Genomic DNA, 22,530 nt, shown 5'->3' with positions numbered 1-22,530 from the left:
CTGTTTTTTTTACCAAGACATAGCTGCCTTTCCAGCTGGGAAGTTGCACAAAAAAATGGTTGTTTTCTTCCGAGGCACTGCAACGTTTCTAGCCTAGAAAGTGCCACAAAAAGTGGCTCATTTTTACCAAGACATCGTTATGTTTCCAGCCAGGACATTGCAATGAAAATGTGGTTATCGCTGCATTTCTAGCAGAGAGGGTACCACAAAACACAGCTGTATTTGACCAAGACATCTCTGTGTTTCCAGCTGAGATAGTACCACATAAAAACTTTTTTTTTTTTTTTTTTACCGAGACATCCATGCATTTCAAGCTGGGACAGTACCATGAAAAAGTTGTTTTTTTACAGAGACATTGCTACATTTCTAGCAGAGATGGTACCACAAAAAAGCAGCTGTTTTTGACCAAGACATCTCTGTGTTTGCAGCAGAGATAGTACCATGATTGAGCAGTTCTTTTTTACCAAAACACAACTGCATTTCCAGCCTGGATAGTGCCACAAAAAGCGGCTGATTTTTACCAAGACAACACTGTGTTTCCACCTGGGATAGTATTAAGAAAAGCGCTTGGTTTTCAACAAGACTTCGACGGCTTCTCCAGCTGTGATTGTGCCACAAAAAGAGGGTTGTTTTTGAAAACCAAAATATGTTTTTTTCCACTATAACCAAGTGGTTGTCAAAACTTAACACAGTAACTTGAGTGTTGTTGAAACGTAAATTAACATAAAGTATTGAGGTATCAGTGACATAATAATGTACAAATGCAACATATGTTTTGCAGAAGTGTTCAAAGTCAATGTTTTTTTAATTATAGACTTCTGCTATTGATTTATTTGATTCATTGATTTCTTTTCTGATCAGTGTTTTTGGTAACTGTGTCAGATTGCATGGTCAGAAAAGTTTATTTTTGCTTCTCCAAATCTACCATGGCGTCCAAGTCACGTGACACCCGCATTAATTGCATTAATGTTTTGCCAATAACACTCATCCTCTCAGCATGGTCATTTCTGACTGCACGTTTTAGTTGGCTTTTAAGGGGCAGGCTGTGACGTCAGCTCGCGCACTGGACGCAGACACACTGTAGTGCAGCAGCAGGACGCACATACACACACACACACACCACACACACACTGTCCGGGTGCTGACTATTAATATTCCCCTTATGAAACTACCCACAGTCTGTTTGTATTGTGTGCAGAACGCGGGGCGGCTCCGGAGGATAAACACAAAGCCAGATTCCGCGACAGACGCTGCCGCACTTTCCCAAATTGCAATCCCCGTCAGGAGAGAGAGACGGAGGGAGGGAATAGAGAGGGATACAGAGAGAGAGAGAGAGAGAGAGGAGGGGGGACTGCAGAACATACAGGCTCTGGATGAATAACCATGGCAACAGCAGCAGCAGCAGGAGAAGCGGTGATATAAACATTGCAAACCGCGCATCCCTCCGCAAACAGCGGCTCACTCACTGAAGGCTGGACCCGAACCCTCTGCGGATATTACGCTTCATCACTGCTAAGGTGAGCCTGTGTTATTCTTCATGTGACACCCTGCTCCTGCTTTAGTGCGGTGCTTATTGTCTGTGTGTGTGTGGAACATCGGAGGAGCTCGTTGTTGTAGGTGACAGCAGAGGAAGCTGCCACAGTGGGCTGCTGATGCTGTCAATGAGGATGGATTTAATAAGAAACACAGAGTCTAATGAGGGATTTTTATTAATATATATATCATGCTTCTATATGGCAGCTGAGGCTCTTTGTCTGACTGTTGTATGTGTGGGCATTGGGCATGTGTCCTTGTGTATAGCCTTAACAACACTCCACACTGAAGTTAACACAGCAAAAAGGACAATTTAAATTAAATTGGCCTTTCAAAATAAAAGCATTCCTGAAAAAATACCATGCCTAAATGAATGCAGCATAATTGAATTTATTGACAAACTCTGCTGGCAACTGTGCATCTTAATGGCAAGCGAGGATGTTTGTCAGAGCTCCTGCACAGTACAGCCTGTGCTGTTTATTATCAGTATTTCACAGATGCTGTAGTCTGAAATAGTCCCACACGCTGTCTGAAACGAACAAAGCAAAGCTCCCACTTCAACATGAAACAATGCAGAGTTGTCACAGCAGGCTGCGAAAAAGATAAGAGCAGAAGCAAACAGCGAGGCAAGGTTAAACAGATCACAGTTAATAAGGCTGTTGGTACTGTAATGTGGCACGACCTCAGGCCCTCATGTGACTGCTGTAAACATCTCTGAAACCACAAGACCACGTAAGTGAACTCAAGTGATGCCCATTTTCCTACTTTTTGACTTTCAGGAGCACATGCACATTCTCATGCAAACAATTAATAGTGGATAACAGTTGTGAATACAAACAGTGAGTCTGCGTGTGCTCCAGCAGCTCTCCAAACACCAGAAGGACTTCTGAGGTTGTGAATGTAGGATTTTCCGGCTGGTTACTTTATCTGCCTTTTTTCTATTTTGCAGAAAAGCCCTTTGATCGTGAGAGAATCTCATTTGGAGATAGCAAGGATGCTGCTCACATCCTCTCAAAGTCAGACTCGGACTCGTTTAACTTGATAACTCCACTTTTTTTGTGCCTTTGCAGGGATTTGTAATTCTGACAACAAAGAGCCTAACACAGCATCATAGAGGGTTTTAGCTAATGCTAGATTATTCTCTCACATGATTGCTGGCTCAGTGCTTCACTGTAAAGGACACTCTGTCTCCACAGATTCGTTTCGACAGATGTTAATATCCTTAATTCAAATCCTGGACAGAATTCACAACATTTTGTTTCCTTTCTTTGCTTGAAGGAGGTTGCTGTAGCCCGTTGGCCCTCTGTCACTTTATTTGGTGATAGTCCTTGTCCTGTTATTGTGTTCTGCAGAGGGAGTTGGACGGTAATGAATGGAATAATACCTCAGATTAATTTCCGGCCCTTTGAGCTGTGCACACATACAGCAGCTCCCAGTCGTGGCACACAATGACTTTGTGTTACAGTGACAACTACGCCTCCGTAGGCTGCAAAATCTGCTCATTCCACATGCAGTCACTACGAACATGCTGCCTCCTCGTCCTCCCCGAGCAGAGATGGGAGATGTCAGTCAGCATTCCCAACTGAGCTGACACCACCAGCAGCGGCGGAAGGCAGCTTAAGGACAGCTAGGAGTTTTAGTTTTTCCTGAAGGTGGAGGAAATACTGCAAACTGTGGCCTTCCAAGAAAGCTAGTGTGTGAGTGTGTGAGTGTGTGTGTGTGTGGCCTGCATTAAATAGTAATCAGACAGCAGATGGCTGTTTTGTAATGATTAGTGTTTAATGATTCACTGCAAGTAGAAAATCTGAAAGAGATAGTTGGTAAAAACGCACAAGCAGCAAATTGTGAGCATTAGCTAGGCTACAGGTTGTGCAGATCTGTGTGGGAGAGCAGCATAGTGCAGCTTTCAGACTACAGCATGCATTATAACCACAGTTTGTATATCAATAGAAAGGTGAACTGGGCTCGGGAAATCCAAACTCCACCGGTATTGTGAGAAAACGACTTTTAATCATCCATTGATTGATTGTTAGCGTGTTAGCAGCCACATGTTTAGTGTGTTTTCTCTGACTGGATTGCTCAGGAGTCTTTCATGCCAACTGCAGCCTGAGGAACCGAAGCACACAGCTCAGAAACAAGCTCACGGCTATTATGAGAAGATTTAAAATTGTAATCCTCAAGATTTCTGGTGAATTTGGCGACACTCGTAGCTACTCGTGGTATTACAAAGTTTAATACGACAAGTCCCAGAACTCCAGAGGCAGCACTTGTTTAGCAGCTACTCTGTCAGAAGTACATTGAAGAGCAGCTGCTGCTTGTGTTTACAGTGCAGCCAAACAAAGGCATAGTGTGGGAAAGTATAGGTATGGAATTTGAATCCAGTGAGGGACAATTAGGAGTGTGAATGACACATACAGTATTTGCTGATATCACAAAATCTGCCACAATAGAATTTGGATTTGGTTCAATTCAGGGGCCTGTGATTGACATGATGGGATATCAATACATATCCTCTTTGGCTTTTTCTTGGCTTCTCACCATGTGTTTCGCTAGGTTGCTTTCGGAGGTGTGCTTGGATAGAAATGGTGACACAGACATACCATGGGAATTTCAAAACAAAGGCGAATCTTAAAGATGAGGATATGTATCAGTGATCAGATCAATGTATTTTTACACCACTTCTAACAATTAAAACTACCGTATAGAAAGACGTTACAGAATGTAAATACATTTACAGGTTACTGCTTAAAAAAACAAGATGACCATTTTTAGTCTTGATAGGAAAATGATAAATGAAAATCTCAAGGGCTTTAATTTCCCCAAGAAGTCTCTAAAATGTTTTAATTATTTGGAATCTCAGCTTTTTAATTATGTTTTCTGCCAGACTGAATTAAATTGAATTAAACTGAGTCATTATTTCAAGGAGAATCTAACAACTTATTACAAAATCAGCACAACTAGGTGTTTTTCTCCAATTTTAATTTAATTGATTCAACAGTAACCCAGGAAACTTCTTAGAAAAAGATTAGGAAATGATCAGGAAATTATTGTTGATAACAGTTTTTATTAAGAGTACTTGAGAAAAAAGAAACATCCTGTTTGTTTTGTGTAGACCATTCTCATTATTGCTCTTGGTTTATTTTTGCAAATATACAAACACAAACAAAAAAGGAAAAACATGAAATAAAATAGCATAAAAAAATAAAACGTACCACCAAAAACAAACAAACAATATAAAAGAAAGAAAAAGAAAAAAAAAATAGATTAAAAATGTATTAAAATTAAAATGTATGAAAAATTATAAAATCCATCATAATTTCATAAAAGTCTTGTACAGACACACTGTAGCCATATTTTGTTATAGTTTTCTTTCTTGCAGCCGTTGACAACAAACTCTTCTGTCTTACTAAAGTGATGTTTGCAGGTATTTGGCCCAGGTATCAGGAAATGACAACATGTGATTGGAAGTGTTATCACTTGCCAACACAAAGTCCTGTTTCAAAGCCCTGTAAAATCCTGCTGGGGAAACACTGGTTGAAATATTCTAAAAATAGACCTGCTGGTATCAGCCCAAAAAAGGTTTTATCTGTAAGCTGCTGCTGGGATCAGGCTGCTGATATGCTATATGTTTATTTTTCTGATTTATAATTATCTGACTATAAAGTATTGTCTCAGGACGCCTTCTATAAAAACAGACATTTGGGATTTGTTGTTTAAATGTTACAGTGGCAAGCAAGAATTAAAGGGCTGCCATGATGTAACCCCACGTTGCCCTTTAAAGACATTATCGTCTGCTGCAGCTGATGAGTTGTTTCATCATCGTCATCATCATGATCATCATTGTCATCGTCATCAAAGGCAACACAGTGTATTCTACGTAGATGACTGACAGCTGTATGCCTTTGAAGCTGTCAGTGTGGGTGTTTTGGTCTGTGCCTCGCTGATTTGATTAACTTATTGATGTGTCTTTGTGTTGTAGCCGTTGTTTTGGTGGGAACGACAGCATATTAAGTCTCTGGACTGTGAGCCTCCATTTAATCAAGCACACAGTGTTCATTCCCCTCCCTAATGCCTACAGTACCTAACACATTACTGGGGAAGAGAGCAGCTCCTTTTTTGAGCCTCTGAGACGGCAGAGAGCAGATAACTGGAATGCCAGCTTACAACTTGGTGAATTAGGGAAGCAGTGGAGCAGCTTAATCAACGCTGAAGATATCAGAAGCCGTACATACCCCAGTGTCTCCCAGTCTCACATCAAATGGCCTATAATTGGCTCAGGACGTAATGATGACCGCCGTCATCTGTGGTCACCCTGACACATGCGAAGCTTCGCTCTTGCAGAGCTGCACAGTGTCAATGTGACACGACATGCAGAGTCAGCAGGAAGAGGGAAACAATCGTGTCATTTCTTGTCTCCTCGGGCCATTTGTAGCAGCTAACGTAGTACATTAGAGGAGGTTACTGTGGTTCTCAGGACTGCTGCACTGTGCTGCTTGCTTTACATGAGCACAGTCACCTTTGCATTCTCCTCCAGACTGCTCGTTGTGGACGGCACAGGTTCAGGTTTTACTGAAGATTTACTGGCCCTTCTTTCTCTACACTTGGCAAGATTCTTATAATAAATCTTATCAGCATAAGTGAGGTGGAGGAGAGGGTTTTACTGCCAACAGAGAGGACACCTTAGACGCACCCTATTTGCACAAATGAAAGTCTGGAGTTAGGGAACGCTGAAACACATTTCTCTGCTTATCGGACCTGACAAATCAAATCTGACTGTTGGCTTAATGAGGACATTTTTTTTTTACATTTAAGGAAGCAAATCCCGGAGCGAAGACTTACCAACACCCTTAGCCAAAGTAAGTTAACCTAACCCTGACCCCCAGACTAGTGTATTTGGACTAAAAAATTAGATGTGGTTGCTAAATTGAACAGCTGACCCTTTCCTGAACAGTGGTGTGCATGGGGTAGTTTTGTCAAGGCTGCACTGGCAAGGAGTGGTTGCAAGCTGTCCACCGAAATCTCTAACTTTAGCTAACAGCACTAGTATTAATTGATCATTTGATGTAAGTTATTGAAAGTAAAAGTATTGGAATGGACGGTGGATGATTAAAATATAATGCATGGATTTACTGTAATGTTCGGGGGGCTGCATGAATCTTTCTGAAGGCCCCATAGGCCTGCAGGCAGCACTTTGAGTTAACACAACAATGATTTGAAGAGTTAAAGGGATAGTGCACCCAAAAATGAAAATTCAGCCATTATCTACTCACCCATATGCTGAGGGAGGCTCAGGTGAAGTTTTAGAGTCCTCACATCACTTGCAGAGATCCAAGGGGAGAGGAGGTAGCAACACAACTCCACCTAATGGAGGCTGACGGCGCCCCAGATTCAAACGTCCAAAAACACATAATTGAAACCACAAAATATCTCCATACTGCTCGTCCGTAGTGATCCAAGTGTCCTGAAGCCCCGACATAAAAAGTTGTTTGGAAAAACATCATTTGAACTCTGTTTTTAGCCTCATTGTAGCCTGTAGCTCTGACTGCCTCTCTGTGCACCGCGCTCATGTGTGCGCGCTTGCACATGAGACCAGCGAAAGCACGTGAACACACATGAAGGCGGTGCCCATGTCTCATGGTCTCGTGCAATTGTATTGTATTGTATTTCCTTTTAGCCTTTCCAAAACCAAATACATGAGAGCAAAAGTGTAAGGAGTAGTAACGGAGCATTACTTCCAAGGTAAAGGAGCTCATCATCAGACTGGTACTAGACTGGTTTGTGGAGCTATGTTCAAAAAGCCCCATTTACTGTAGCACACCCACTGTGTGTAGTGAACTGTGTGGAAGCCAGTCCTGGATGTTATCAGATATTAAGGTAGTGTAGCGGCTCTGTCCTGCTCTTTATTTGATTTGACCGAGATTAAACTGCAGCAACGTTAGCAATGTAGCATTAAGTTTACCAAACATGATGTGTAGTCTTCATATTAAAAGACTTTCCTCTTCTAACATGACAAGAGAAGTTGTAAGCAAAACAGTCAAACAGATTGTAAAGTTTTACCTCTCCTGCCATAAAGGCTTGATTGGGACTTGATGCTTTTAGGTTGTAGAAAGTCATCTTTACAAACATATGTAATTTTGTATGAAAGGTTTTTCTGTAGGCTACATGAAAAACAAAATGCCATTCAATGCTTCGTCCAGACTGATAGGTGAAAGGGAACAAAGAGACAAAAACCCTTTTTACACAGAGATCATGCTACAGGGCCGCTACGAAGTCCCTTCTTTATGCCTGCTTTGCATTTTGACACAGAACCAAACGACAGTAGCATCATGCAGCTCCACTGTGTGATTTTGAATAGCATCCCAGCATCGTGGAACAAAAGAGGCTTGACGTTCAACACAACAGCACTGGCCTCTTGTGTGACAAAGAACATACGCATCAGCAGCACTTTATAAACAATAACAATGACCTTAACATGGCAAAAACAATCATTTACAATGTCTTCTTTATCGCAGCTGATCTCGTCCTCTGCTCGGAGGGTGAGCAGTAGGGTTGAGCTGAATACTCAGATTAAACGAGTACAGATAATGTACTTCATTCCAATATGAGTAGTATCCGAGTAAAATGTGTCAATATCTGTACTCCTGAGGAGGGGTAATCATCATCTGGGTACCTGTGTTCAGTCTCTTACTCTTTTGATAAAAAAAATACCTTAAGCTTAATTCTGAGATTGTTGTATGTAAATAGTTTTCTACTAAATATTAAATTCAGCAACTTCTGATCAACCAATATCAATGTCAGGCTTAGAATAACTACTAATTGATCCCACACACTGTCAACTTAAACGCCGCCCATTCCAGGTGCAGCTCCAGGTACAGGTTATTTAGTTGGTTGAACAGATAGAGACACAGATACTGATAACGGTGTAATCGTTCATCCCTGGTCAGGAAATCCTGATCTCATTGTTTTCTCCCACTTTGCGGACATTTTTGTCTGCTGTTCGTCTTCTTGGAGTTAGCTGCTAACTGCTACTTTTTAAATCTCACACAGTGGGTTATACAGACATCATTTTGGTGCTGCTATTATCTCCCGTGGCAGCTTAAAGATGAGACAACTCTGCCCCCCCCATTACTTGATCATACCTTATATACAGAATGGCAAGGCGGCATATCTGTGTGATATTCCTGCCTTGGACAGGCAGTGTAAAAGGTGCTAAATGTACCTCTGAGCAACAGGTCAATTAGAATAGAGGAACTCAACAGTCATTGGAAAAAGAAACTGGAAGTCTGGCATCAAATTGTGCAGAGTGTGTGGACTTAAACAGGAACAGGTTCCTGGCAAAGCTATGCTTAAAACTTCAGAATAGAAATAGAAGTTAGGTCTACAGTTAGCACTATTGGGACTGAGCAGGCAATACTGAGGGGGTGGGGTGGTTCCAGCTGTATTCTTTCCTGTGATGCAACACCATGGGGACATCGACTAAAATGAACTTTTAATCGTTTAATTCTTCTTGTGGGGCCAAAACTGTTTTACATGTACAGAGTACATTTGGTGTCTGAATTATACTGCTGTCATTATTGAAGGATAGCTTTACATTACAATACAAGAACAGTGCGGTTTCTTTATGTCCATGTCTGTTAAACTGATCATGAGCCAGAAACCCAGTGTCTGAGCTCTGGTGAAATAAAACCAGCCTGTCCAGATTGATCTTCGTCGTTGTAATGTACAAGCGTAGTTGCACTTCTGAAAGGTGTTTCACAGCATGTGTGAGCACCTTCCTCTCCGGTGATGACTGTCCGTGTCATTTTTTACAACACTTACTGGAACACTCACCAAATACTGCACACATGCAAGGATTGTGTTTCAAAGCATTCACTGAGGGGTTATTTGAGAGCCTGTACTGTGAACAGTGTCAGCGCTTCATCTCCTTACGTTTAGTGGCTCTGTTCTTTTTTTGTTTTTGTTTTTACAATTTCAACTTTCTCTGCACTTCCTCTGAATGCTGCAGAGAATAAAGTCCATGTATGTTTCCTCCTAATGGTTTTATTGGATTCAGAGTAAAATTAAACGACTCATGTTTGGACTTGCTGGGCATTCACTGAGCTCTAATTGCTACTACCCACTGCTCACATGGGTGTGAATTGAGCTTCAGCGCATCTGAGATATGGTGATCACAGGTTCTTTTAGAGATATCCATTTTCTGTGGTCTGGCTCATTTAGGTATACTGAGTAGCCTATTTCCCTGCAGCTGTCTCATTGAGCTGAGGCAATGACCATCACTGAACATGTGCAGACACATAACACATTCAAACAGGATTGTTGTGAAACTCAAAATGTTCTATGCACATCGGATAATTTGTGACATTAACCCATTCAGATCTCCCGTCAATTCCAATGGACAAAACTTTTCTGGGATGTCTAGATCTATGATTACTGTCATCTGACTCCACCCAAGTGCACAGACTTATTTGACTGGATGTCTATGAGCTAATCACAGTGCTCCACATCATCTAAAGTTTACAGTTTTTTCAAAATGGATGCTGGATCCGAGAGTCACTGGAAACTGAAAAGGAGAAATGCTGCTCTGATTTAATTTGTTGACGATATAATCAACTTACACTATCTTTTATTAAATATGTCCACAGAATATTCATCTCAGGACGTTTTTGACAAACTGTTTTCTGGAGATACTTTAGAAATGTATAATATTTTGACTGGTGAGGACAAAATATGCACAAAATATATATGCAGTGTGTTTTAAAGCATCACTTTATTCATTGATACGAGTTACCCATTCATGAGAAATAAATTAACTTGTGTTTTTTTGTTGGCAGAAAAGTTCTGTTAAGACCACTGAAGGTCATTTTTTACTATCAGGTGATTCTGTGTTAGGATTCTTTGTCTATTGGAATGGACAGCAAAAACACCTAATAAAGTATTCTAATTACCTCCGCCAAAGAGGTTATGTCTTCGCCGGCGTTGGTCTGTTTGTCTGCAAAATAACTCAAAACGTTATGAACGGATTTTGATGAAATTTTCAGGAAAGGTACTGGGAAAAGGAAAAAGGAAGGAAGAACAAGGAAAAATTTTGGTGGTGATCCGTTGAAAATAATAAATAAAGTCTATCGTCTGACAGCCTCAGCAGCAATTCCAATTTCTAAAGACAGTGAAAATAGCGCCATCTGGTGGCTGGAAAGCACGTCTAGTTCTACTTGCTAAATATTGTAATTCTAAAGTTGAACTTAATCTTCTGTGTTGGAAAAAAAGAAAGTGAAAAATACAAAAACACATATTATATTCTGTGTTGGTACAAAATAAAAACAAAATAAATACACCACAGTGTCTCCATGGTGAAGGCATAATAACCTAATAATGATAGTGATGCAAATAACCTAATTGTGATGCAGGCTACAAAATCTGATGCAGAGGGGGAGGGAATATCACATACTTGGCAGAGGTCTGCACTCTCTGAGTGCTTTTCTAGTTAAAACATGCTTTTGGCTGATGGTTTATGAGTGCATTTAGAGTAGAAATTCTCCACTACAATATTTTTTGTGTTTGTGTGTTTGGAACATAATTAGCTACTGAACAGGTTAACTGTAAAATCAGAAACCAAAGTTTATCAATGTGCGATTCCTTAACTCTCCTTTATAGTTTTCAGTAAGTGTACATTATTCAACAGCATATTTGAATCCCTGAAGTTTAATTATGGCTTTGATGTGCCACCCCACGATTTTCAGTGGCCCCATCCGGCCACCCCCATTAAAAATTTCTAGGGACCCCACTGCCCAAAGGAACTGTATGTGCACATATTTCAGTAGGTTAGTTAAAAATACAGCCGAAACACTGTGGTGGACAACTCGTTCTTTTTCTTGTGTAAATGACATCTAGTGCTGCTAAATGTGTCTGAGACATTAAACTTACATTTCCAAAATGTCAGACAGGATAGGAAGATTTTTTTTCTCAGAATTTCATTCTCTGCAGCTGCTTATAGAAAATCAAGAAATCATAAAATTATTATTTAAATGTACAAAGACGATAATCACCAGTTTTGCAGGTATTTGATATTTAATTAAAGGGCAATATAGTAACACAGAAGACCTATTGAGCACATAGATCTAATCCTACCAATTATACAGGTAATAATAGCAACGTACCACAGGGCTGACATTGACAATAATAGAGGCTGAGCTCAAATCAGCTCACAGCATCCCTTATTAAGACAGATTCAACAAAGAGAGCAGCTGCACATGTTTTTACTGGGAAATAATTCAATCATAGGGCGGTGCTCACTTCAACATTAACCTGAATGGTCATGGTGACAGCTACGGTATATTCACAGGATGTATGTTGGGCCTGTAGAGTTCTCCACACTGGACTGTGACAGTCACATCACCTCAGCACACAGGAAATAACACGAGCTAGTTTTAGAAGTCATCATTTGTCTTATCTCTACTGTGCTTATTTGTTTTACATATTATATTTACTGTGTTTCTTCTCTTTTGACAGGTGATGAGTGGGATTATATCATGTCTGAAGTACAGGGAACACTGGAGTTTTCTGTAGAGTTGCACAAGTTTCACAATGTGGATCTCTTTCAAAGGGGGTGAGTAATTAATCTTTGCACAGATCACATTTCTGGAGCTGTGATATTTGTTAATATTTGGCTTTGCAACCGACAACTCAGGAAACTCACAGAACATGTTCATGTTGATGGATCCACACAGTTTAATATTTGCTGTTTTTTTTTTTTTTTTTAATATTTACAGTTTTGTAAATTATTTTTTTTTATTTGTTTTACTTTTTTATTCTTTTTTTCACTTATTTTTTATCTATTTATTTTTATTCTTAATGAGTGAATGAATTCATTAATTTTTCTTGACTAAAAATTCATAAGGTCACCTAAGTAGACTATTGTTATATCACAAAGACACATGATGACTTTTGACCGGAGGGCATCACAAATTTATTTTCTTACATTCAGTCAGTATGAGTATGACAACTATATGCCTGCATTTCCAACACTTTGTGTGTATCGATTGAGTAATTGCGTGTTGACGACAGATTGCATTGAAAATATACCTGTTGTCCTGCTGGACAATGACTCTGAAAAACTGCATCCCTCCGTCTCAAAAAAGAAAAAAGTTTTGCAACAACTGAGCTGGATGTTGACAGATGTGTTTGAGAAAGAAGCCATAAACCCCTGTAAATGTATCATGTGGTCTGATAACACAGTGGTTTACAATTCAGCATGGGTTGAACGCACATTCAGAACACAGATAACCCATGAAAGGCCAAAGGCACATAGTACATATTGGTCTGAATCAGGCTTTGTGACATCTGACGTATCATATACAAATATTAGACCACAGACATGTGTGACTTCTGTAAAAATAATATGTAGGCTTTCAGTCTGCAGCTGCAACTGTCACTGTCACATGCACTCTGTCACAGAGAGACAGCCAACCAGACAGCTTCATCAAGTAAAAGCTGCTCTTCGCATCAGTCAGAGCGTATAAGTTGTCTGGACAGGGTTTTAAAGATGGAGGTCACCCAGTGGCTAGCAGCCAGCGGTGCTAACTGCATAAACAGCGCTTAACAGTGGTAGTAATGTTGACGGAGCTCGCCATAAGCAGTGTAATAAAGATAAAAGAATGATGTTTATATACAGTCTATGGAGCTAGCTGTAGCTGTGCTAGCCGCTACTGTAACAACTCTGTCCCAATATTAGCAGCGGCCACTATGTATAAGCGCATTTCAAAGCAGCAGTAATGAGTGTGCCAGTCTCCTTGGGACACCATTACCTCACTGCAATCCTGTGGCTCAGGAGGTAGAGGCTGATTGGAATCAGCAGTTCGAATCCCAGCTCTTCTAGTCCACATGTTGAAGCGTCCTTCAGCAAGATACTGAACCCCAAATTGCTCCTGATGGCTGTTTCATCGGTGTGTGAGTGTGTGTGTTATTGAGTGAATGTGACTCGTAGTAAAAAGTGCATTGAGTGGACAGAAAACTAGAAAGGCACTCTGTAAGTGCAGGTCCATTTAGCATTACTATATCTTTACATAGCAAAAAGTGGTTTGCTGCTAAATTAATGCTCTGTCGCATACATTTAAAGCTAGCTCTTGAGATTATAGATAGACATAGTCAGCGTTAGCTTTAGCTACAGCTAAATTTACTGACAGATTTTTCCCTAGCTGTTACTTGACATTGAACGATATCAATTTGTATAATGTCAGGTCTTGGTAATCTAATTTTTTGTACCACACAAGTAAATGAGGCAGCAGCTAAATTCAAGCATGATGGAGAAAAAATCACCAGCTTAAGTGAAACAACTAAAAGGTAAGCAGCGGATTTTAGGAGCTGCTATCTCTGCTTTGTCTCTAAAGGAGTTTTGGCTAAGTACAGATCCCATCAAATCACATATTTGAATATTCTGAATTGGAAAAACATTTATTTTATTGATTTCAATATAAATATCAAAGGTAGATGAACAGACACATAGAATAAGAGCCTGTCCAAAAAAAAGCTCTCAAAACTGATTTAAAATAAACATCAAATATATTAAACTACTGCAAACAAATTCATGAGCTAAAAAAGCATTTCATAAAATAACAGTCCGACCAGTATCAGGAAGGCTTACCTCCCTATTTCTCTGATGATTTGCAAAATCAAATCTGATGGCGCCGCCAGACCGGTTAATTGCTATGGTTCTTTGTTGAGCGGGAACATTACTGCTTTTTAGGCTGAAAAAGAATGATTGGAGGGTTCATAGGTAGGGGGTGAACTCTGGCAAGATATTGTAGAATTAAAGCTGCTATAAAGTGTGATTACGTTCTTATTCCAGCAGCATCATTACTGCGCACAGCTTGTGGTTGCGTGTGTGTCTCTATCAGAGCTGCAGATAACTGGCTTGAGTCAAGGGACGGAGAGGGTTTCAAGAGGGAAAATCAGATCTGGACAATTGTGCCGAAACTCACTCAGGCAAACATAATATCTGATAGTGTGTTTATTTAAAGGATCCATGTGGAGTGGAGGAGCAACATCCATGTGTGATTTGGAAATGCTCGATCTGTCAAGGTTATTGTTTGTTTAAAAGTCATGTGCACTTTAAACTCAAGGAAGGGAGTCACTCCTTGACCGTGTAAAACTACAGCCACCATCAATGTAATTTTCAAAATGTAGAATCAACCCTTAAAGCGTAGTAAAACACAGAAACATCAAAATGCAGCTCGTGTAATGGCTCACTGCTCCAGTCCGGATTAACCAGCAGAGCCCTGGAAATGGATGATGCTGCTACATATTACCAAGGAGAGGGATGGAGTAGAGATGGAGGTGGGAGGAAATAAAGTTTTGTCTAAACTTGGCAGGGAAACTTTCAACATGTAGCCTCACTGACGCAGCCTCTGACCTCCACAGCAACACCAGCTCAAGAACAGAGCCTGCTTTTCCACTGAATACATTTCTCTCCTCCTCTCAGGTGTGTAAGATAAAATATTTGTGATTCCATATTTGCTCTCGCTGTTTAACTTCCTCCTCATGAAGCCTTTACTGTGGGAACGAAATCTGGAAAAACAAAAAAAACCTCCAATCTATGACCGTGTAAAAAGGAGTGCCCATCTGTAATGACCCTGCCCCCGCTGCTGTGATATTACAACATAGAAACAACAAATTGAAATATTACAGGCTGTATCAATAAGTAGAATAAGGGGTGTAAATAAAAGAGTTCAAATATTTACTTTCCCAGTTGAGTTTTTTATAATATTCCCTGCCATAAAAAAGATCCATATTTATCCTGCTGATGCGTCTGCACAAAGATTAAAAGCTCTCATCTGGCCGGCTCAAACAGCAGCTTTATCAAAATGATTTTCCCTCTCCAAATGGGATGGGCTAAAGCTTTATCATGGTAATCCCTCCAGCTGAGTGCTCTAATATGTTTGTTTTTACCGGTTGCCACGTCGCTTCAGATAGCAGCAGAGATCCGATGTTGACACTGAGAAGAATTGGATCCCAGTGTAAAGACGAGGCGCTGCAGAATAAGAATAGTTTAGTTACCAGGACGTGTGCATCTCACCACACAGCAGTGTAATTACTGAAATCAATACAAGTCCCTGCACCAGAGTGGGGGACCACACAGCTGTACTCGTTGAAGAGCCTGGTGTTTCGCTGATTGCAGTGAAAATACTGATTAAATCTACATTTGATTTCAAAGAAGGCGATAAGCATGAAACTTTTAGTTTTCACTTATGGAGTCTTAGATTGCTTCAGATGCTGGAATTACAAACCCAGCTGCATTTTCTTAAAGCTGTAGGTGGTAACTTTGAGAAAAATAACTTTTTGTTGTATTTGATAGAACTTTCACTATATCCACACAGTAGTACCTGAGAGAGATAGTCTGTGAGAAAAAAATTAAGTTCCCCTGCAGTATGTCCTCATATAATGGTTCCTATGATATCTCATGAATTAGCACCTGACAAATGGCGTTACGTACTTAACCTAAACTTATGTATTTAACGTAAAGCTATGTAGGTCAGGTTTAGGAAAAGAAACATGGTGACAACGTGCCCCTTTCACATATAGTGGTCACTACAGTGGACAGCTATTTAAAAGCCATTTTCTATGGGTTTTGATGCTATAGACGCATTTACGTCACCACAGTGGACCCTAGTGCGTCATGCCATACGCTGCCACCCTTTGGCCAGATGTTGTCAGTGTCTGGTAACATCTAGGGAGCAATATAGTTGTTAAATTATACAAATATTAATTATATGTTTTGAGAAAATTGCAATAATAATCTGTCCACTAAACCGGACATCATGCAGCACTGGCTTTATTTCAACTACAATTAACTGAGTACTGCAGCTTTATTGTTCTTGAAAATACTTCATCTGCAGTGACTTTCTTGTCTGTAAATGAATTTCTTTACGTTATTAGAAGGTAATGAACAGTTTCTTGTAACAGAAACAATATTTTGACAATATTTTTGTTATTTGTGCAGAAAATTGAAAAAATGATTTAGTACAACAGGAGGAGGTGGGTGGGGCTGAGGAGTGAAGAGGAAGGAGTTGAAAGACAGAGGGGAGAGGCTAAGGAGTCAGGAGCAAAGTTCAATGCCTTTGCATGGCATTGAAAGTATTATCATTATTTTTTAAAGATGTGAACACACTAGTTAAACAGCATTAAAAATGTTTAAAGCTTCACATGATATATTTGATTTTTAAATTGATTTATTCTTTTGTCTAAAACTTAAACACATTCTGTCCACCCGAGTGGACATGTGAAACACTCCTTGAAAGTTACTTTAGAAAAATAAACTTCATAACTTTTTTTCATGCCTAAAGAGGAATAAAAACACTTGAGAAAAAAAAATCTTGACTGAGGTTGTAACAATTCATGCATGAAAGGAGTACTGTAAAATACTTACAGGTTCACTTGATTTCACATGGTTCCAAACACTTGTCTCCTGTGTTTGTTCAGACTGTTCTCACAAACTGTTTGTACGTTTTCCTACGAAAAGTAATGCACCCAAATCCGTACATATTTCACATATTTTGAAAGCCTGCCATCACATGACCAATGCCCTGACTGGAGTAAACAAGGAAGTAGTAGTAGGATCACAAAAATGCAGACGTTCCCCTTGAGTCCTGTGTTCGGAGCTGTGTGCACTTTGAGTCATTTTAAGGTACGTCCTCGCCATGTTTCTTTTCCTGAAACAAACCCCAGTAACTTTACTTGCCAAAACCTAACCTCCATAAGTTCACCTTAGTCAATTAACTGTACGTTAAGTGTAACTTTACCTAATTCGTAGGATATCATAGGAACCGTTGTATGAGAATACGTTGGTTTGTTAGACCCATCGACACCCCAACGTGCCTCATCACACAGACTTTTGGTCTTTATACTATTTCCTTATTTACTCCCTCCAGCATGACAAAATGAAAACAACCAATCAGAGCCGCCTGTCAAACTAGGCAGGGCTAATCAATATGAATTAACATAGTGTTACTGCACTGCCTATTTCTCACCTGCAGTGGTTTAAGACACATATTTTAGTGTACTGTTTAGCTGTAAAATGAGAAAGGCTGTGTTTCATTACAGTGTGTTCACACCGGGTGCGAGGCGAATTTTTCGCCTTCGCGATAAGATTACATACAAAGTCAATGTAAAGACGCAAATAGACGCGGATTTGTGCCGGCGGCGCGAAAGATGCGAATGGCGCAACGCAAATGACGCGAATGGCGCGACGTGAATGGAGCAAACACGCAAAATTCGCGTCATTCGCCTCTTTGCGCAAGTTCAAAATATTGAACTCGAGCGAAATGTTCGCTTGATGCTGTGTCGGGGCAGCCTATCAGCGTTGAGATTTTCCTGTCGTCACCGACATCACTGATGTGCTGCTGCCGTTGTAGTAAACGACATTCATTCAGGCGACATGTGACTTGCCGGATACAGTGAATATTTATTGATTTTCACACGCAAAAAACTCACCGGAGACAGATGGATATTTATTTTGGTGCTAATATTCAATGCAGGCTCCACTTCACCGACGGCGACTGGGATGCTCGCCCTCACTGCAGGTGTCTGGGTTATGGAGAACGCAGGTAGCCTTCACACACTTCTCTGCCACATCTGGATGGACCTCAATGGTCAACAACTGCCCCGCGTTGTTCCGAAAATGGAGGACAAGCTAATAATAGCCATTTGTGGCCACCCTGAGCTTTATGACGTTACGTCCCCAAATTATAAGCTTCAGACCAAGAAAGACCTACGTCCCCAAATTATAAGCTTCAGACCAAGAAAGACCTGGCATGGAGGAAAGTGAGTGAGGAGGTCGGTCTGCCTGGTAAGTTTTGAAAATTGATTCCAACTATCGGCTGTACGTTTCTATCAACAAAGTTAGCACTAGCATTAGCCCCAGTTAGCACAACCGATGTAGCTTGCTTTCCGGCCGGCATACTTGTCTGATTTACTAGCGGTGTGAACACACTGTTACTCGCGCGAATGACTGGCGTGAATGTCGCGAGTAAAAACAAATATTCCAGTGGTCAAACTCGCGCGAGTAGAGCGAAGCGAATATTTTACTCGCGCCCGGTGTGAACACACTGTTAGTCCTCCAACACGCCCTCGTTGACCTCCCCTCAGAACTTGTCAAGTACCGCCCACAGGCTGCAGCATCTTCTTTCCCTTTTTACAGTTGAACAGTTCATTAAAATATGTTTGTGACTGGCATGATTGACAGCTGCGTTAGAGACTCCTCACCTCTGATTGGTTGTTTTTGTTCAGCTATGGTAGATTCTGGGAAATGTCCTTGGAAGCACTACAAGGAGGAGGAGGAGGAGGAGGAGGAGGAGGAGGAGGAACGTGATTGTTTTACAAGACTATCTGTCTCATGTGCTACTGTGCAAACAAAATGTAAAGTACTGATGAGCACCATTGTCCTCCATCATCTATACCAAGAAATATTTCAGAGGTTGCCTTCTAAAGTAAATAATAATGTCATTTATTGAGAATTAAACATTTAGTATTGAGTCTATAAATCTGTTTATAGTGTTTTCTGACCACTTACTGCCCACTGAGTTGACCTAATTCATTCTGTAAACATCCCTTATTTATTTATCAACCTTTCAGAACCTTCCCCGTGCTCCTCTCCGTCAAGCCTCCATCTTTAGGAGCGCTGTCACAAACACACTGATGTGATGACTGTGTTCACAGGCACGCTCTGGTCTCTCAGATTGCCAATGTGTCCCCAGAGAGCTGAGATGTGCTTTTACCCAAAGCTGCTTTGACTTAAACTGTCAGAGTGACCTTTTAAAAAGACATGTTTTCCATCGCCGCCTATAGTCTGGAATGTTGTGTAAATAATCCTTGTTTAAGTCAGTGAGGCTGTTATATTCTGTTTTCCATTTTATAGCCCTCTGCTGATATTCTCCTTTCTTTCTTATGAATAAAATTACTCTCGTAGCTGTAATAATCTCATTCCCTGGGATCAATACATTTTCATTTTACCCTTAATGTGTGCCGGCACTGTAGAAATCTAGCACCAGTGCTCATCTGATCCCACGTACAGTATAGTTTACAGCCTTTGAATAGAGGTACATTGTTACGTCTTTTTCATTATTGATAACCATTTGCCCGTTATCCTTTAATAATTTAGCTACATTTGTACAATTCATGGCTGATTTTGTTTAACATGACACTGTGAGCTTCTGGTCTGTGTCATGAAAAGCACTTCTTAAAAGCTTAAAAGCAACACTTGTCAATTTTTTTTTTTTTTACATAAAACCCGTCTTGTCGATGCTCAAACAGAGTTTCCTGTATTCCATCTAGATATGACTTGATTGCATCTGTCCTCATCAGCAAATAGGTTTTTCGCTGAGGCATAAGTCCTCTCATTTTGGAACAGCATGTGCCACTTCAAAAGCATATCTGAAACAAGTAGCCCTGGTGCATGCAGCAGGATACTGGTTTACGTTTTTAGCACTTGAAGAAATAGTAGTTTTAAAATAGTCAAAAGAATTCCAAGGCAGGCATCTGACCCTGAGTATGGCCCTCTGCCACAAATTAAATTCTTGTCGTCCATGAACAAGTCCACCCACAGCATGTGGCTCTGTAAAATCAAAGCCTGAAAATTAAAAATATCTGTGAAATAGCACTGAGTGTAAATACCTTGGTTATAGAGAACTGGATTCAAGCTATTTTTTACCTTCCCTGTCTTTTACCTCCACAGGATGGTGAACACCAGCACGCACATTTTACTATTCATATTGTGTATTTTCCTGACACCCCCAGGCTGTTTGGAGACATCAGTATGTACATTTATTTTGTGCAGTTATAAGTGTGACTGTTCTGTCTGTATCCTCTCCCTCAGGTTCTACCAGGTACGAGCAGGGCTCAAAGTCTCACCTCGAGTGCCCCACAGGTTGATAGCGACAACACAAGACAATACAGGTACTGTGACATCCACAGAAACACACACACACACACACTCACACGTAATAGATTTAGACATCAACAAGACCAGTCTGACAACACTATCCTCGTGCTCGCCTGCAGACAAGCTTGCAATCTGCTGTATTGGTTCTCTGTAATCACACTGTTTTTGAACCCATGGGCTGGTTCATGTTTTCAGCAAATGCCAACTGTTGTGATGTGTGGAGACTCAGGATATTAAGTTCAATGACTCATATTCAGTCTTAGGCAGACTGTAAGACAATGAGGCCCTGGGCACAGGAAGGTCCCCACCCCCCCAAGTGGTCATTTGGCATTTCTTTATTGTTGTATTTTGTCTCTTTTTGGTTGTTTTGTGTCTTTTTGTGATTGTTTGTTTCTTATTTTGGTTGTTTTGCATCTCTTTCTGTTTGAATCGTGTCTCACTGTGGTCATCGTTTGTATATTTGTTGTAGTTTTTATTCTCTTCGTGGTTATTTTGTGTCTTTTTATGTTTGTTTTGTTTCTCTTTGTGGTCTTTTATGCATCATGATGTTTGTTTTTTCTCTCTGTGGTCATTTTGATGGTTTTTGGGGGGGTTGTTTTGTGTCATTGTGGTCTTTTTATGTCTCTTCAGTACTGTTTTTTTCTATTTGTCAAAATAGGGTTTTTTTTTGTCTCTGTGGTCACTTTGTGTCTGTGTGATCTATTGATCTATGATCTATTTTTTATTTGGTTGTTTAGGCCATGTTTGCACAAAAACGATCCACTGAAAACAGAATCGTTTCTCATTTTCGTTTTGAAAAAGTTCCGCATTTAGGGCTCATTTATGCTCAACGTTAAATACGGATCTGGATATGGGCGGAGCCTTCTGTCCGTGCTCTGCGTTCATTTCGTCCGTTTCCATAAAGCTTACGGATACAGGCCAAACGGAGCAGTACCACCGGGAACCGTGGGGGCAGTGTTGCTGTCACTACCCGATACATAGCTCTAGTGAGACACGAAGAAGAAATAACAATTCAATTTCTCTCATCGGCAGTACTAGAGAAAAGAATGCTCTGTCCTCCAGTCGCGATGTATTTAACGGCCTCACCGACCACCGCTGCCTCTGTTTTTGTCTTTTATGCAAGAGGTACATTATCAATATCTCCTCCACAGTCTCCATGTTTGTTTTTGAGTTTGTTGTTGTCATAAACTTTTGACGCTGCGCTGCCTCCTGCAGGATATATTGGTTAACATCCATGCCAATGTAAAGGACGCATAGAAGTATGTGGGCAGTGACGGTAACACCGTTTGAAACGGACGTATACATTTTCGTACGTAAAGGGAGCATAAATGAGCCCTTAGACGACATTTAGGCACATGGATCTGCAAAAATGACCAAAAACGCTGCAGTATACATGCCAGGCCAGTAGTTGGCAGTGTGACGCTTACGCTTCCTTCTACAGAGCAGCGATGTATAAACAAACAAAATGGCAACCACACAAACGTTTGTCTGGACAGACGACGAGGGGTCCGTTTCACAAAGCAGGTTTAGTGAAAACTCAGAGTCTGTTAACCCTGAAATGAGGGAAACTCTGAGTTTTCCGTTTCAAAAAGGGAGGTAACTCAAACCAGAGAAAGAGGGGTAACTCTAGCCTGTTTCAGAGAGAGAGGTAACTTAAGCTCTCGGTCAGTTACCGTAGTAACAGACTCTATGAACCTAACCTGGTCGGGACCAGGTTTTTCTCAATGAACCTCGAGTTTCTCTCTGTCTCCGCCCTCTTTCAGAGCCACACACTCCATTTGATTTCCTCATTCATTCAGTCAGCAAGCGAGTTTTGGCGTAGCCTAGTTCTGCCCTCTGTCTTTTAAAAAAATCATTAAGAAAATCAGAGTCAATATATTAGAAGTCCATTAGGCACAGTAGGTGGCGACTTTTTTCACTAACATGGCATGTCCTTTTGATAACGATCCCGTGGATGAAGGTGCAGCATTACTGCGCAGAGAATTAAATATTCGTTGGGAGATGGTTATCAGACCGCGCATAGATGTTTTAGCATTTCCACACAATTATCTTTTTGAGCGGTACCGTTT

The 22,530-nt window shown here is 40.6% G+C and overlaps 2 protein-coding genes across 2 annotated transcripts in view; one reads left to right on the top strand and one right to left on the bottom strand.

Annotated features, from left to right (window-relative positions):
* Positions 1-7,082, bottom strand: part of LOC126384096 (collagen alpha-1(IX) chain-like) — a 59,718-nt gene extending 52,636 nt beyond the window's left edge. Inside the window, exon 1 of the mRNA XM_050034988.1 lies at positions 6,804-7,082. The gene's annotated coding sequence lies outside the window, so the exon portion shown is untranslated. The remainder of the gene's footprint in view (positions 1-6,803) is intronic.
* fam135b (family with sequence similarity 135 member B) overlaps positions 1,211-22,530 on the top strand; it is a 75,590-nt gene continuing 54,270 nt past the window's right edge. Inside the window, exons 1-3 of the mRNA XM_050034983.1 lie at positions 1,211-1,517; positions 12,040-12,136; positions 20,396-20,475. Of these exons, the coding sequence (XP_049890940.1) occupies positions 12,060-12,136; positions 20,396-20,475 (157 nt within the window). The 5' untranslated portion in view covers positions 1,211-1,517; positions 12,040-12,059. The remainder of the gene's footprint in view (positions 1,518-12,039; positions 12,137-20,395; positions 20,476-22,530) is intronic.

The sequence above is a fragment of the Epinephelus moara genome, chromosome 22 (assembly GCF_006386435.1).
Source record: "Epinephelus moara isolate mb chromosome 22, YSFRI_EMoa_1.0, whole genome shotgun sequence".
Taxonomy (NCBI): domain Eukaryota; kingdom Metazoa; phylum Chordata; class Actinopteri; order Perciformes; family Serranidae; genus Epinephelus; species Epinephelus moara.
Note: the sequence above shows the minus strand (reverse complement) of the source record. Positions and strands in the feature narration are given on the sequence as shown.